We start from the raw sequence: 16,102 nt of genomic DNA, 5'->3' as shown, positions 1-16,102 counted from the left end.
CTTATTGGTTAATTAACTAAGTATATCAAGATATTATGTTATCTTCATTATACATCTACTTGTTTTCTTCGGTCGGAATATGTTCGTGTAGCCATAAGTAAGCATTGATAATGTTATCAATCTCAACTGGTCCCGATGCCAAAGGATGGTTATCTTCGTAAAGTAACATCCTGCAATATTTCACATCTCTTAACACTGTAGAACTATGTACGTGACATAAATTAGAAAAGAAAGAATTCTATTTGTTTTGTACTTATAAGAAGGAACTTGCTTTGTTTTAACGTTCTTCGCCTTGAGACGTTGATACCACATTTTTCCCTGGGACGCGGGTACGCGGAGATCATTCGAACCGAGACATACCAAAGTCGGTGCCTTTACTTTACCAACGTGAACAATCGGAGAACATTTATACATTTTTACGACCATCTGAACTTGATCTTCCTCCGAGACTGGGACGCTCTCATCGAAAGGGTAATTCATCGCTGTGGCACAGCACCTGAAATCGAACGCGTTACGAGATCAATGTTGGAAGTAAAAGTTATATACGACACAATGACCATAGTATGCAGTGTTCTGTTAGTTTTGTTTATTTTTTTTAGTTTCAATTCCGTAATTACGCTTACTTATATCTTTCTTCCTTACTCAGAGCATTGCGACTGTAATATGTGTACGTATAATTGAATTCAGAACTATTGAAATATCTTAAAGAATACATTAATGTTTTACCAGTCTGGAATGTCTGATATAGTGTACATAGCCGCAATGTCGATAACAGGGTTCCTCGCTACCACAACTTTATACATATCCTAAAAAATTTATTTTCGTATGTCAATCTCACATTGGTCTGATAAACAAATAATGTAATACTCCTCGAACATACTGGATATTGGCCACTCAAATGAGTAACTAAAAATCCTCCATGGGAACCGCCATATAGTCCTACTTTATCTGGGTTTAGCCAAGGATATTTTTGTAAAGCATCCTTGGTAGCAATCATACAGTCCTTTACGTCAGCACTCCCAACTCTTCCTTGAAGATATTCAACGTTCTTTGAACCCATCCCAGTAGAACCGCGATAGTTGACTTGTACCACTGCGAAACCTTAAACAGACGAATTTTGATAATTCTTGAAATCTTGATTATTAGGAAATACCGTTTAAATTAATTTACCTGATAAGACAAACAAGTAGTAATCTAGTATAAACGAATTTACGTAGTTAGAATGGGGTCCACCGTGTATAGCTATTATCAAAGGTACAGACTTATCATTTCCACTTTTTGGTCCGAAATAAATATAGTTGAAATGCTCTACGATAATTTTAATTAATATTAAAAAATCTATCATTATAAAATTACTAAGAACAGAGTATTAAGAATAACAAGACACTCACTAATTTCTTCATCCGTATCATAATCGTATTCGCAAGGTTCGTAAACTAATTTTTCCGAACCAGGGATTAACGCAGACGGTGGAATTCTAGTTCGTTTAATATGACCATTACTCATTGTTTCCGAATCGATTCTTCCCACTGAGAGGGTAGGCGGTTGCAAAAGAGAAGTTTCCGAAAAGATGATGATGTCATTTTTTACGTCCAAGACACTAAGACTACTCTTATAATTTGGAATCTCGATTATAGCCTTCGTTTCTACAAATCACATTTCCGTTATCAATGACATAAAAAAATTAAAGATAAATTATCATCTTAATTTTTACCAGCATCGATAATATAAGATCGAATATTATTCTGTTGAGGTGTGCTCAAAAATATATATCTTGAATCCGAGCTCCAGCAACGACGTGGTAACACTGTACCGTACAGACCAAAGAATTTCTCAGAATTTTTAATACTTGTATTTGATGGCACAATGTCCACGAGTACATCAGCCTAATTCGTAAAACATATCATAAAGTAGCGTAACATTATAAATTACCGTTAGATTCAGGCGGAATTACCTTCAGATTCTCAGAGTTCAGCTCGAGATACATGAGCCTATGAGCATTATGATGAGGACCACCTGCTTCTCTCTCTAACCAGATGAGCTTCTTTCTATCAGGACTAAATCGAGGACGGCGAACAGCGCAACCGTCGCTTGAAATTTTTTCTACAAAATACATATTATCGTTCATAGCAAGTACATACAATTTTAAATTACGATTCGGCATCAGGATATGTCTTACTGTACTCTCCATCTTTCCATAAAAATATCCACGAGAGTCTATTAGTACAGGCAATAAGGCCCAAATGTCTCGGCTCATGTTTCCATGCTACGCCAACTATACTTTTCCCGTCGTCGGTCCATAATACTTGAGCGGGTGATAATTCCTCTGGTATGCCTGAGAGCGCAGAGATCGTATCTGTCGTCGTATCAAGGACAGCGACAACTGGACGGTGTTTGCCTACCAATTGTTCTCCCCAATGAGGTTTGTAAAGGTATTCATTACCCTAATTGGAACGTCTTTGTTAAACAAGATTTAATTCAGCATCGTTATAAATCAAAGATCCTTACTGCTGTTACTTCATCTTCATCCTTCTTCTCATTATCTTTATCCTTTTTAATGGGTTTCTGTTTATAAAATGGTTCAGATTTTGGAAGCTTCTTTTCGGCTATATACAATAGTTTAGTTTTATCTGGGGACCACTCGAGGGAAGCAAATTCAGCTGGCAACAAGATTTTCTTATTAGCATGAGAGCTCTAAGCATGAAGGAGAATCGTACAATTTCTTCTTTTAATAAAATCAATTATTACCGTCTGCGTACACGTCTCCATGCACATCTAAAGCAGACAAATCATAATTTTTCACAAGTCTTTGCCTATCCCAGATTTCAATGAACTGTTTAGTAGTATTTTCACTTGTAGCTTGTCTCACGACAGCCCTACATTGTTCGTCTTCGGTGGTGGAAGACAAAAGTCTTGAATAAGAGAAAATTTGTTGTACCAAGTCTTTTTAAAAAGAGATATACATTTTCTATATTTTTATAAGAAGCATATGTAATACGTACTCTGTTGTAACGTCGATGGGAAAGGTTTCAGACTGTACTTGGAACTTCGAATCTAAAATATGAGACTGGCAAAATTTCTGGTTTAACTTTCTCTCCAAGTTCCTCTGAGACCAAGTACTCAGAATCGATATTTTGTTACTATTAAGTTCGACAATTTTCGCACCAGCCAAAGACGGGTTCCTTGCTATCGTCTTGTACAAATTGACAATCTTTTCCACCTATGGAATATCTTTAGTTATAAACCAAGAATTGTGATATAATGTATAATTTTCTTGTACCTGACTCGATGCCATTTTGCAGAAAGACGTTCTCACTCTGCCACTTGTCTTCGAAATCTGTTATCAGTCTGCGATGAAAATAATGATACAAACAAGACGTTTATCTTGATAAAGATAGTACTGATAATAAAAGTAAACACAAATAGGGGAAGGCAATTTCCATAGGATTACATTGCTATCTCTAAATAGAAATACATGGATAAAAAAATGTTGCTTCATAAAACTTTGTCCTCTCGAAAATATTAATACCTTCAGATTAATCTAAGGTTATTATAACAATTATTAAGACTATTTTAGACGAATTCAGGAGAAAAACGTGTATTATAAATACCTTGAAAATTATTGTTCTGGATATGTTCAAAATTTATTCTACGATTACACTATGCAATTGTTCTATTTTTAAATTGTATGAAAATGAAAATACGCTCGATTCTCAGTGAATCGTCACGTTGGTAGCAATGCAGGAAGATCAATCTTATTATGCGGCTGCGGCGCCAGATATGTAACTGTAGTTGTCAGATGCAAGAAATTTTCTTTTAATTCCACTTGTTAAGGAATGATTGGAAATGAACGAAGTAATTAATCTATTAGTTCTGAAGTATTCGAAATAGGAAGAAATTGTACACGACCTTTCTTGAAGGTAATAGCAGTACCTACAATTTTTATTTAAAGCATTTTTCGAAATTTTGAGAAAAAAAAATTGTATTTCTGGTTGTCAGCGACAAATAAGGTTCTATACAATTTCCCCGTAGGTTCAACGATTAAAAGTACGATTAGAAGTATTTGAGAGAAAATGAAATTTTTTTCCAATAGTTTGTTATCTCGACAAGGGGAATGACAGGATTTTGTCAGTGCCACTGACTTTAACCCTTTCGGTACGGAGGGGCTGGCCGCAGTTATACATTCGTGGGACGAGGAAGTTTTCCACGAGAGGGGTTGCACTCTACGGCGGCGTAAGCCGCGAAAACGTGTTTTGCAGCATTCATAGAAATTTCGAGCGTGATTGACACTAAACTTTTCATTCGGGCCGCGACAGGCATCGGTGACTGATGCGGCATTTAACGTGTTTAAAAAACATTTCTAAAATGTTTATACTGCTTTGTCGTAACCTACACATATCCTCAGCCAAAATCAGATTTCGACGGAATCTTATCTCGCGGATAAGAAGGAAAGACAGACAAAACAGGCATAGCGCTTAACGTTTTAAAATCATCTATTTCTTCATAATACATTAATTAAAGAGAATGGAGTTGATATAAATAATATGTTTCAGTATTACAAAATTAAAATAAATAACAAAACTAAGGGTATAATATAATAAATGACAAAGCTAATAGTGCAACTTGGTGTGATAGATTTCGAAACAAGGAGCGTACTATAGAGAGTAATCATACCCACATACTTTACGTGGGTGCCACTAGGCGGCAGTGGTAGCACCCACATAACTTTCTAAGGATGCCGCCAATTGGCGACGGTAGGACCCAGAGAATGTTTAGTGGATGCCGCCAATGGGCGACGGTAGGACTCAGAGAATGTTTAGTGGATGCCGCCAACGGGCGGCAGTAGTACCGAAAGGGTTAACATGGATTTATAACATAACGAATAATCATATGAAACCCAAAGAAAATTTATTTACATAATAATTTTACAAACTTAATTACGTCATGTACTTCATTTGTACATACAATTCGCAACAATTATACAAGGACCTTTTAAGAGTTCCCTAACGCTTCTCCATAAACATCGTACAAAAATAATTTAGAATAGTTCTATATTTCACTGAAACAAATTTAATTCATCTATAAATCAACGGTGGACATTATAAAAATACAAATTATCAACATCGTTCGATCGATAAAAATATCTTCGATGTATATCAAATGTATGTACGGTTTTAAATCTTGAGGAAAATATTTTATATCTGACAGTTTTCGAAAATATTTTTACATTCAACGCATGTTGCGAAATGTTTTCTTCTCTATACATAAAAACAAATTAATATACATACATATACAGATTACGTTTATCTAGATACACTTATACCAATATCAGTCGTTATACTTCTTAATGCCTATCCAAGTGCGAACCTACAGAAACGCATTAACGACTTAAAATATAAAGTATTCTCTATACAGATTAGCCCAAAGACTTAAAAAAGTAAAGTCCACGTATTAAAATAACTACCTAACATGTAAAAGATTTCATTGTTCACAGCTAATACTTATTACATGTATAAAGCAATGTACGTAAAATGTAATCTCGAAAATCTCAGCTTAACACACTGCCAACTGTATAACACAGTATAAACGTCTTTTTCCTATTATTAAAAAATTTCATTGTACAATTCGACCTTCTAAAAAGAGGTTCATACGATCAATTTTCAGATGTATTTTTAAAAATAGATATAAAAACAACAAAATATTCAATGGCAACGTGTGATCTTAAGATTAACATAGAACAGCTTTACTATAGGTCTCCTACAAATATTTCCTAAAGTTGAATGAAGAAGCAGGTCACACGATTACGAGGCTGTAATTAATCTACGCAATTCTCTTGGTTGACCAAATCCTAGTGAAATCAAATTAAGAGGATCGCTCGTAATTCCGCTGAGGTGTAGGCGTGGATAGGCTCGATACTTTCAATCGGCAAATCGAATTTCCCTTTCAATTGCCAAACAGAGCTGCCTTCTGCCTGAATTGCGCCCGCCTCTCTGCTCTTTCCTCCTCCTCGCGCTTCCGTTCCTCCTGTTCCATGCGGATCTCGTCCTCGAATTTGCTCGCCTTTCGTAGCTGCTCGATCTGCAAACAAACATTAATTGATGCGCCAGGGAAACGTTAATTAACGCGGACACGCTTTCGTGAATCATGAATTTGTCATGGCCGCGATTCCTCGTATCATTGTTCGCCAACGCGCGGCTTAATCGCTGGTACATCGAGAGAAGTACAGTGATTTAACTCCGAAAGCCGTGGCACGTACTCGTTTCGTTTGGGAAAATAAAAACGTTTACCTTGGCCTCGAAGAAATGTTTAGCCCCCGTGACTCCCACTTCGTCCACGTCGACTTCCGTGAGACGTGCTAGCTGCCCCAACCCGGAGTCTTGTTCCAATTCCCCCGCACGTGCTTTGCGATAGATCAGCAGGAACTGCAATAGATCAAAGACCGAACGTAAATCGTATAAAACTCCACGTCGCCACGGCGATATTTCATCATAAATGGGTGTTCGATGACAGATTCTTCGTGTTTATTTCAATTCCATAAAGAGCGATAAAGGTGTCGATGAGCGGACGATGAGTAATGAGGAAGGTTTGATTGAGGATCGGTCAGCGCGTCGGGTTCAGTGACGCGAATGATTCACGGTGATCTATGAGACCGGGCAGCCGATTCGCGTGTGCATGCGACGCTTTGTTCGCGGGCCATGGAAAGTCACGTAAGAACGTCCAGCCGTGCATTTGCATCGGATCGGAGGACTTTCTTTCTGGCATGCACGCGTGTCTTCGCATTCGCGATTTATCTGTCCCCGTACATTGCGTTCTTAGCGAAAGTTTCGTTCAACGAGTAGTCGCACGCTCCGATTTTTTCGCCGCTGTTACAAAATTCCGCCGCGCATAGTAGAATACGAAAAAGTCCATAACGTTACACTGTTCATCATCTTTCGCATCTTTCGCATTTAAACAATATATTTTTTCTATTAATATCTAAACAGACTCCATTCAGCGCAATCTAATTTGTCGCAAAGGCATTGCTCATTTATCGGGTATGCGTTCGCACGTGGCATGCACCCTTCATAAAAATAGTCCGCCCCACGGGGTGCTTGACGCAATGGCCGGTGTTTGTTCTTCATGTGTGGCCCTGGCACATTTGTGGGGATCAAGCCAAGTTCTATTTCAGTGAAGTACACCATAAACTGGTTTTAGAGTATTTTTATAGACGTGTGCTCAACGAGAGGCACCAAATACGAACTGCGACGCAGTCTCATGAAATTATCCTCCTCCAATTTTACTGCTCATTATACCATATTATGATCTCGCGAGCAAAAAGTGTTAAAGGATGCTAAAGAAATTTCGCTGTTCATGGCTGACAGCGAAAGGAGGAAAGTTATGCCGTGAAGGTACCAATTCCTGGTAAAATTAGTTGATTACGCAAACGAGATTATTTCCTGTCTTTTATTCGCGGTATTACATGCCGCGTTATGGAGGAAGGAAAAGTGGTGAACGGGAGGCGGCGCGTGTTCATTGAGCTATTCGAAAATGAACGATAATTATAATTAATACGTGAAACCGCGAACCTCGCGGAAGGAAATCCGTCCATCCCCGTCCTCGTCTACTTCCTGTATCATCGCCTTCAAACCCAGGTGCGTCTGCGGTGCACCTAAAACCTCCATCATCCGTTTGAGTTCGGAGAGGTCGAGGTACCCATCGTGACCGTCGTCGAACCTGAAATCAGATACGCCCGCTATTAATTTTCGCGATTGAATCGTAAGATGAGAAGGTAAATACGAAACTGGCTCGATCGAATCTCTGACCAAAATGAATCAAGCGATCCTAACATCCTGTTGGCAAGGTGTCGATCTTCCCAAGCGAGTAGTACGGCCGCGTTTTTTTTTCGACGCCGAATGAATGCAAACGAAAGCGTACGTCCTCAATCGCGTAACTCGTTACTTTAATTAGCGTGTAACGCAATTATGTATATCGGAAAGAACGTGAGAACGATCGACGATCGGGTAGTGGTGTGTGTGCGCCGATTTCGAAAGCTGGCGAACGTTGGGAATGTCAACGGGTTGAACGGTGCGCTGTCCGCCCGTCCGCGAAGCCGGAAGCTCGTGAAATCGACTTTCCGTGTAAACGATTCCGGCGGGTATTCGCTAAAATAGCTCTCGAAGGGAGTTACTCGTACACGCCACACCGTTCCCTGTCGATTCAACGAACCGCGATAAAATCAGCCCGCGGAATTCCATCGAATCGGCTCGAGAACTCGAGAAAAGTACTGTATATACCTTAACTTTTACACCTGCTTCCTATCTGTCGTATCCTACTACTCGACACCGATAGACGTTCTCCGGGAATTTCAAGTACAAATGGAAAAGTTGTACAGCTACTCGTAAAGTCGCGCGAAAGATAGAACGCGGTGATTTACATGTTACGAACGTTTCAAAATTTTAATGAATCTCGAGACTAGATTATTATTTTCCACTCCGGAGAGACTTCGCGCATATTAAATTTCCCACGGCGAGGTGAATTCATATTCTGGATCGTTGCAGAGAAGTCTCGGTAATCCTTCGCTATAAAACCGAGTTTGCTCAACCGTAATACGCTTCGAATCGCATATCTCTGTTTTTAATTTGCACGTAACGCCGTGATAACGGTTCTATCAGATAACGATTGAACGATCGCACCTTCGTTTCAGTAATACAGAAATAGTATAATTATTGGACCGAGTAATCGGCCTGTCAGGCAACAGTTAACAAGAACGTAGTTAGACCGGCTCCAATTATCGTGATCGACTGGTCTTCTTCGCAAAACTTACCACACATAAATTATTGCTTCCGTAATTATTGCGCGTATTTATAATACAAATACTTGGGTCGAGTTTGTAGGATGATTCGTGTTCTGGTACGGTTTTCTGTCCTCCAGGATTTTCCAAATCACTTGGATTGATAATAATAGATGCGGTAATTCCACGTGATTAGCGCTCGGTTCCCAGAACGATACGTAGAACTTGCTTTTCATTCAGCAATTTTCTTAAGAAAATCTTAAGAAATTCGCACACGTTTCCCCGAGACGTTCATGGTTCGATCGAAACAAGGTTTGGCAAAAACCTTGAAGAAAGTTTTGAAACGTCCTATAGGAACAAGTAGCGAGACTCGAGGAAGCTCCTTTTGGTCAAAGTGGAAAGCAAGAATCGTCTGAAGGTCGAGGTTACACATTATAAGCCCGGTCAAGCGGGGCTCTGATCAATATGAGTGGGAGAAAGCTGTACGTATCCTTCTCTCTTTACAACTCGACGTATCTTTCCTTCTCTCTTGCTATTCATTTGCGATTTCGCAACTGATTTGAATATTCAATCGATAAGCTTTAATCTATGTTTGCTACGACGTGAACCTACAGCGATATTGTGGAACATCTTTTTCTCTTTAACGATTTGATATTTCACACGGTCCACGTAGCACTATAAATCTATTCTTTATTGCTTCTATGTTTGTCATATTTTCTGCAAATAGAATTTTCGTATAAGTGTAAAAAAAACACGGTTCAGTTTTTACTTGTAGTCTTTTTAGCGTTGATATCATTTAATTCTTATCACAATTATCTATATTGATTAATGATTTAGAGTTTTTGAGATATAACTTTGTAAGATAAAGGAGTTCTGAGTACCATTATGAAACTATAAAGTCCTATTATAACACTTCATAGTTTCTTTATACGTCTTCTATCAATCACATTGCGACATATTATCTAACGTAGTACTGCGATCATAAACTGATAGAGTCACATTTCCAGGAGATACATTATCGTCTCGTAATGCGTGAAATCTCTCATGTTAGCCGAGGCTGGGATCTTCAACTTCCAACCTTTGCTCCGTATTTAACCTTTCAACTTTTCGCGTCTGTATCGCAGCAGCGATGATAATTGAAAGCTGTTACATATTTTGCCGAACACGAAATCTGTTTTCTTCTGATAGGAGCGCGAGCGTGTGACCTAGTTAATACTCCACGATCGTACGTAACGTACTCTGGGAAATATGTATGTATACCTTGATATCGTGAAATCAATTCGTGCGTTATTGTTCGTTCTCGCGTGTGATTCGCTCGCCGGCATTTTCCAAGAACTCTATCCAGAGGTAACTGGGTCAAGGTGACTGGTACTCCGTCTGGATACATTTCCTCTCACCCTTCTACTACCATTCTTTGCGAGATCGATGCGGCAGAGATTCTCCTTTTGTATTTGAAAGGACGTTATCGCCGCTCTGCGGCTTTGCGTTCTTTTTCCAGCTACTTGATTCTTGGCACGATCGACCAGAACCACCACCGAATCCCTGGTTGATGCCAAAAACTGCTCTCGTTTAAACTAATACTGGGTCGTTTTTTTTAAAACACGGAAAGTTATTTCTTCATTAGATCCTTTCAAACGCGTTCATCCTTGTTTGCCTTTCTTTACAAAACTTCTTCCTCATTTTTGTAACTAACGTACGGCAACGAAACGCATTGTTAGGAACGTGCAAAGTGCATTTACCTTCGAGAACGCATAGTGAAGATTACGCGACCGAGAGTGTGACAAAAGAGGAACGGTACCCGAGCGTGTGTATTAAGCAGAGTGCAATCGAGCGTGACTGCTGAATAGGAAGTAAAAAAGTCGACGGAACGGTTTTATTGTACGCGATTCTTAATACGCTCGCATATTCTCTATGGCACTCGATTTTCGCTGAATCGCGGGACACGTTTATAATCTCACCGTACGCTAATGACTGCTACTCAATGAACGACAGTAGACCATTGTGTGATTTTTCTTTAACACTTTCATACGCTGGCATAGATATGACGATCAGAATCAACTAAAATATAATTTCATTTGACGCGAACTGCCAGACGCATTTATTCATCGAATACTTACGGTCCCGTCCATTTGAGACTGTTTAGACAAGGACGGGTCCGAGTGAGATTTCTCTGTTATTGTAGTAGATATTTCTTACAACCCTAGTCATGCAAGTGTGTTAAATATGCAATGACCAGAGAACTGGATCGTAATATTTGGTTTCACTACGTGAGGCCCAGATAATCTCGCAAAGGCATCGGACCCGATCGGTACGAAGTACCTTCACGGCTCGACGTCTGACGAATAAATTCTAACTACGTCTCACGTATTCGGGACGCGTGATCGTCGCGAATGGTTTTGAGGTAACGGTTCGACTCCCAGGTCGTGCGCACAAAGTTCGCCGAAGCCGAGTGAAACGATTTTTCCTCTGATAACACCGAATCCTAGTTCACCGTTGCATCGATTATGCATTTCACGAGAAAGTGAAGCGAACCTACTACCACGGCAATTAAGCTTTCATTCTGATCAGAGTGAACCATATCACGTCGGAATCAGCTTATTCTAAATTAGAAGAAGGCTCTTCGCGTTGAGTGGCAAAAGTGAGACTATTATTAAATGAAAATGTTGTTCACGATCATAACATCCGGGATTCAGATACAGTTGCTACTTTTCTCTAATTAAGTTCGCGATACCTACTTTTATTGAGCGCGTAAAAGAAGACAGGTAATTAAAACCGTGGCCTTTCGAAAAAAGCATGTTAAATCGATCCGGCTGCAAGTTACAGCGGTATGAACGTAAATTCAACTTGCATGCGCTGTAACCACGAGTACAACTGTAAGCGTGGTCGTGAAAAGCCGCGTAACGAATGTTAAAACCGTGTTTCTGACTGTGGTATGCCGACGGGAATCATTTTTTCATGAGGGACACGTCTAGAGAGGCTGGTCGTTCCCAAATTTTATATGCGCGCTGTGATACCGGAAGCGATCGGGTAACGCCAGCCGTGTATTCGAGACTCGTGACTAACCGGCTGTTAGTTAAGTACGTAGTACATGTATATACGTAACGCTTTGATTCACACGCGTGTTCGCACGCGGCGTGATTCATGATTCATCTGTCACGTTGGGGCCTCGTCAATCGCGTTCGTCCAATCCTTTTAACTTCCCGAACGAAACGCGGGATCCAATTGAGCTCATCACACGCGTGTCAATTCCCTTTGCATTTGAGGTGTAAGCAAATCAATTGTTTATGAAATTGATATCCCAATTGTTATTAGAAGGGACAAATATCGACGCGTTAGGAACGTCGAACGGTGGACCGCACGATCAGCTAGCCAGAAGCGGAAGTAATTTATCCTAGCGCCTTGTTGAATTATTTTACGGCGCTAATATAGAATACTACCATGCGTCATGTGCGGCCAGATTATTGTCCGTGGCTTACACGTGGGAATGATTTATTTCGTCGTAACAGGCGTATCGATCTTATGCACATTGGAACGGTTTTTACTTGGATCTATCGCTCAAGAGGAAAGGGTAATAGGAGAACGAGGAGAACTTAAAAAAACGCTGAGTTTTACAACGGAGGAAAAGTAAAACGCATTCCACTCGAATCGCGTTCGCAGCGAATAAAAGGCTGCGGTTTCTTTGTCGCGTGTAAAAGTAAAAGGTCGTTTGGTTACCCGCGAATTTCACAACGCGGTCTCTAGGATAGGATAGTGTTTCATGAAATTGTTCTATTTCATGGTTGGAAACCAGTAAATCTCAGTTCTCTCCAGTAAAACAGAAAAATCAGTTCCTTCATAGTAACGGCATACTGAAATTTAAAACAAGCACGCGAGTATCCGGGTTCCCTGTTATTCCATAAATCTAACTTCATGAGTTTCAAATGTTTCACATTAAAAAGGAGCCTATTTTCTTGTAGTTGCTTATAAATAAATATTAACTAAACGAGAGCAGCTACTCTGTTTAACGAGAAACAAGTTTTATAACTCGACGAATTTCAATTAGAAACCAATTAGTTTTATGTTTGCTACATTTTCTAAGATGTAGAATGTCTGACCTTTTTATTTTTTAATTTACTTGCAGTCGATGGCTGAAGTATTGCTATGTAATCGTACCCACCATCACGTGACAAACTATGCTCCTTACTGTCAAATGTCAGCGAACCTATTATCAGAGTACTGCATAAAAGGAGATAATACATATTTATAGTCACACGAGACTCGGACGTGATAAGTATTTAGTATTTACTTAAATATCAGTAAATACATATCCGCTAGTCTGGTCAAAATTGAAATTCTCTTTTTCTATGAAAGACACCTAGCTACATATCTTCGACTTCAACAGACTTACAGATAAATCGTATCGAAAATAAATAGAAGAAAATTAAATATATTTAACAAATCCGTATGAACATTGAACTCCGAGGTTCGAGATAACAGCCAGATAAAACTATCATCCTTATTTCTTTAATGAGTCAGAACTAACGAAAGCATGATAATTTCACACTTGAATGAGTCATAAAATCATTCGTATAAGCAACTTCTTAATTATGATCAAAGACGCGATCCTTCCCGATAAATTAACTCTTTCGTTGCCCTGTTAAAGGAAATATTTATTCCTCAGGCTCTTTAATGCACGTAGGTACTTGACACTATCGTGTAACACAAAAAGTTGTCTTCATAATGTCACCTTCTTAAATATTTAAAGTGGCTATTACTGCTTATTTACGAACAGAGGATTAAATTGCGTACATGTGTCGGACTTGACGGTTTCGAATTCCACTCCGAGCTCATTTTCCGAGGACATAATTAACTATTTTTCTTCCAACAACGATAATTAATTTTTAATTACGAAATAGAATTTAACGTCGTGTTCGTTGATTTTTTATTCGATCGAAACGTCGATAGTTCGTCTAAGTACATATTGGGTCGACTGGCCGAGGGAAACGAGTCGCGAATTCTCAGCTCGTAACGGAATAATGGGATTCGACGATATAAATTTCGCGAAATGAAGAAAATTGTCTGGCTGCGGTCGAGACTGGTAAAACCGAGAAACAGGGAAAAGTAAGAACGCAGCTACTCGGTTTCTCTGACAAGGACAACTCCTTGGATGGTGACGGTGTTCAAAGAACCGAGTATCTTTCTGGCCGAGGTATCATCCATCGTGCGCGATACTTATCCACGTGCTTAGCTCCGCGGTGAAACTCACCTACCGCTAGATTTATCGTCTATCTACATGCTGATCGCATAAATAATTGAACAACGTTCGTTCTATCAGCGGCCGCGTTCGGAGGACTATTTATTTCTCAAGTAGAATTCGAAAGCGTCGATGGAAGAAAATGATCGATCAGATTTATTTTTATCAGAAACAGAAAGTTTCGCGTTCCTAATGAACCTACGCAGCCAAACTCTTTTCAGCTCGCTCTCCTTGATTCAAGTTCGATCTAGCTCGACTCGTAAAAACGATTTGCCCCGGAAAAAGTGGCATTCTTAAGGTGCAACCACTCGATAGATCATAAGACAGTGACGTAGATACAAGGCTTTTAAAGGTGCACGAGTGGCCGATCGTCCACCCCGCTTCTGCCTTGTCAAACCTGCTGTTGACTCCAAAATACCTGTAACAAGAACAAGAGAGACGGAGGACGGACCTCGAGGTCGTCCTTCCTGGCTGACAACACGGTTCTACACGCTCACGGAGAGACTCTTTCCTCCGGGCTGCTACGAAATAACTACGTCACGAATTCTACCATCTGCGGTTTCATAACGATCGCGTGACTTTTCCATTTCCTCCTTTTTTTCGCCTATCTAACACGTGAGAAGACCGTAAAAACACCTTAAGTACGAATACATTGACCGTTTGTTTAAAATTCGTTTTATGAATCGACCCAGCCGTGAATATTTATGAAAGCAATAAAATTCCTTAATACTACGGCCGTTCTATCTCTGGTCTGAACGACCGAAATACCAGTAGCGATAACGCAAGATCGCGTTTCGATACAGCCCCTTTTATTTCATGTACTCTACACAGAGTAATACTCCGATTGCAAGTAAGGGAGCGTGAGCATGAGCGAGTAAACGTAAACAAGTACTGAAACCACAGCGCACGACAGTAGCTGTGATTCACTCTCGATTTCCCTGCGTTTTATCACGCGATTCCCTGTCAGCGATTGGGAAAAATGTTTGCCAAAGAATCAGCACTGATGAGTCGCGTTTCTTTACGACTTTTATCCGGTATGACTAATAGAACGAGCAACGAACGCCTTATGTTTTATTTTACGTCCAATTAAAACCGCGAATTCTGTTAACATGAAATGCTAGGATATAATTTAAGATGTGTTCAACAACGGTCCATAGGTGAACTAGATTTCGTTGAGCTAACCGACCATCTGAACAATGCTATTCAAACTTTTCTACCCACAAAGAACTACCATAGAAACGAACACCTTTGAAAATGTGGGAGCACGAGCTAGTTCCAAGAATTCCTATTCTCGTTCACAAAGAAATTTGCCGGGTTTCTCTCCTCACACGCGTTCTCTTATGTATTTTTTAAATTACCATTGAATCATTTGATTTCATTTTTTTTTTTCAACATGGAAGGTAACGATCTTTCTCGCGTACACGTAGATATAAACCGACTCTCCCACTTTATCTCGTGTTCGACGAAGGAGCGCCGATAGGCATCGATCCCTCCGTGAAATCGTAAAACGAACAAGGGAAGAAAGAAACGGAAGCTCACCTGTTGAACGTCTGCTCGTACTGCTTGATTTCGCGACGGGACAGCTCGTGGAATTCGGTGTAAACGTTCACGAATTTGTACTGCTTTTTCACTTCTTTACCTTCCTCGAGTTCCTCGTTGATCTTCTGTCTCCTGCTAAGCAGATTACTGAGCTCCGCGTCTGCCGGCATCGCGATTCGTTTTCAAACACCGCTTCTCTACTCGGATCTCTTTATTCGCCGTCGACTTCTACGATATTTAGATCTCGCGATTCTTGACACGCTCGAATACCCGATTCAAACTGAATTCAATTTTAACGAAATGTTTCGCAAGTAAAACGATACAAAAAGAGTAAACGATGTTCGAAAATTGCGACGTTTATCAAATGAGCGGATGTCACGTAGGACTGCAACCGTGTAACCGGCGCGGTGAACCAGCGTGCACTGATGCCGTGTAGCTAAGAGAATATAGGTATAGGTAACAAGTAACAACGAACACAGGCGCGGCGCAGGATAAACGTGCACGAACACATTTGAAAACCTTTCGTGTCGACTGACAATGAAACTCCGATTCCGAGAGGA

General features: G+C 40.0%; 2 protein-coding genes across 2 annotated transcripts; both read right to left on the bottom strand.

The window, feature by feature from the left end:
• Window positions 1-6: 6 nt before the first annotated feature.
• On the bottom strand, window positions 7-3,740 carry LOC108627639 (acylamino-acid-releasing enzyme). Its single transcript, XM_018028968.2, has 15 exons — window positions 3,612-3,740; window positions 3,281-3,348; window positions 3,003-3,220; window positions 2,749-2,912; window positions 2,509-2,660; window positions 2,180-2,444; window positions 1,955-2,103; window positions 1,715-1,886; window positions 1,392-1,646; window positions 1,171-1,308; window positions 881-1,101; window positions 727-806; window positions 624-656; window positions 272-496; window positions 7-170 (listed from the first exon to the last, which is right to left on the bottom strand). The coding sequence occupies exons 2-15, from the start codon at window positions 3,293-3,295 to the stop codon at window positions 56-58; spliced, it is 2,202 nt and encodes a 733-aa protein (XP_017884457.1). The 5' UTR covers window positions 3,296-3,348; window positions 3,612-3,740; the 3' UTR covers window positions 7-55.
• A 1,146-nt stretch (window positions 3,741-4,886) lies between these two features.
• Window positions 4,887-15,980, bottom strand: Swip-1 (EF-hand domain-containing protein D2 homolog Swip-1). Its single transcript, XM_018028973.2, has 4 exons — window positions 15,543-15,980; window positions 7,566-7,713; window positions 6,288-6,422; window positions 4,887-6,078 (listed from the first exon to the last, which is right to left on the bottom strand). The coding sequence occupies exons 1-4, from the start codon at window positions 15,710-15,712 to the stop codon at window positions 5,944-5,946; spliced, it is 588 nt and encodes a 195-aa protein (XP_017884462.1). The 5' UTR covers window positions 15,713-15,980; the 3' UTR covers window positions 4,887-5,943.
• Between the last annotated feature and the right edge of the window lie 122 nt (window positions 15,981-16,102).

This window comes from Ceratina calcarata, unplaced genomic scaffold, assembly GCF_001652005.2.
Source record: "Ceratina calcarata isolate Rehan_Ccalc_2016 unplaced genomic scaffold, ASM165200v1 scaffold48.2, whole genome shotgun sequence".
NCBI lineage: Eukaryota > Metazoa > Arthropoda > Insecta > Hymenoptera > Apidae > Ceratina > Ceratina calcarata.
This window is presented reverse-complemented; position numbering and strand designations above follow the sequence as displayed.

What these genes read in the sequence shown, in the direction of transcription:
- LOC108627639 (XM_018028968.2), bottom strand. An exon ending in ATGGAAAGATGGAGAGTACA is followed by an intron (nt 2,104 to 2,179) that starts GTAAGACATATC and finishes TGTATTTTGTAG; the next exon opens with AAAAAATTTCAAGCGACGGT. An exon ending in CTACTTGTTTGTCTTATCAG is followed by an intron (nt 1,102 to 1,170) that starts GTAAATTAATTT and finishes CGTCTGTTTAAG; the next exon opens with GTTTCGCAGTGGTACAAGTC.
- Swip-1 (XM_018028973.2), bottom strand. Translation starts at nt 15,712, where the DNA reads ATGCCGGCAGACGCGGAGCTCAGTAATCTGCTTAGCAGGAGACAGAAG. An exon ending in TACGAGCAGACGTTCAACAG is followed by an intron (nt 7,714 to 15,542) that starts GTGAGCTTCCGT and finishes ATCTGATTTCAG; the next exon opens with GTTCGACGACGGTCACGATG. An exon ending in GACGGATTTCCTTCCGCGAG is followed by an intron (nt 6,423 to 7,565) that starts GTTCGCGGTTTC and finishes GATCTATTGCAG; the next exon opens with TTCCTGCTGATCTATCGCAA.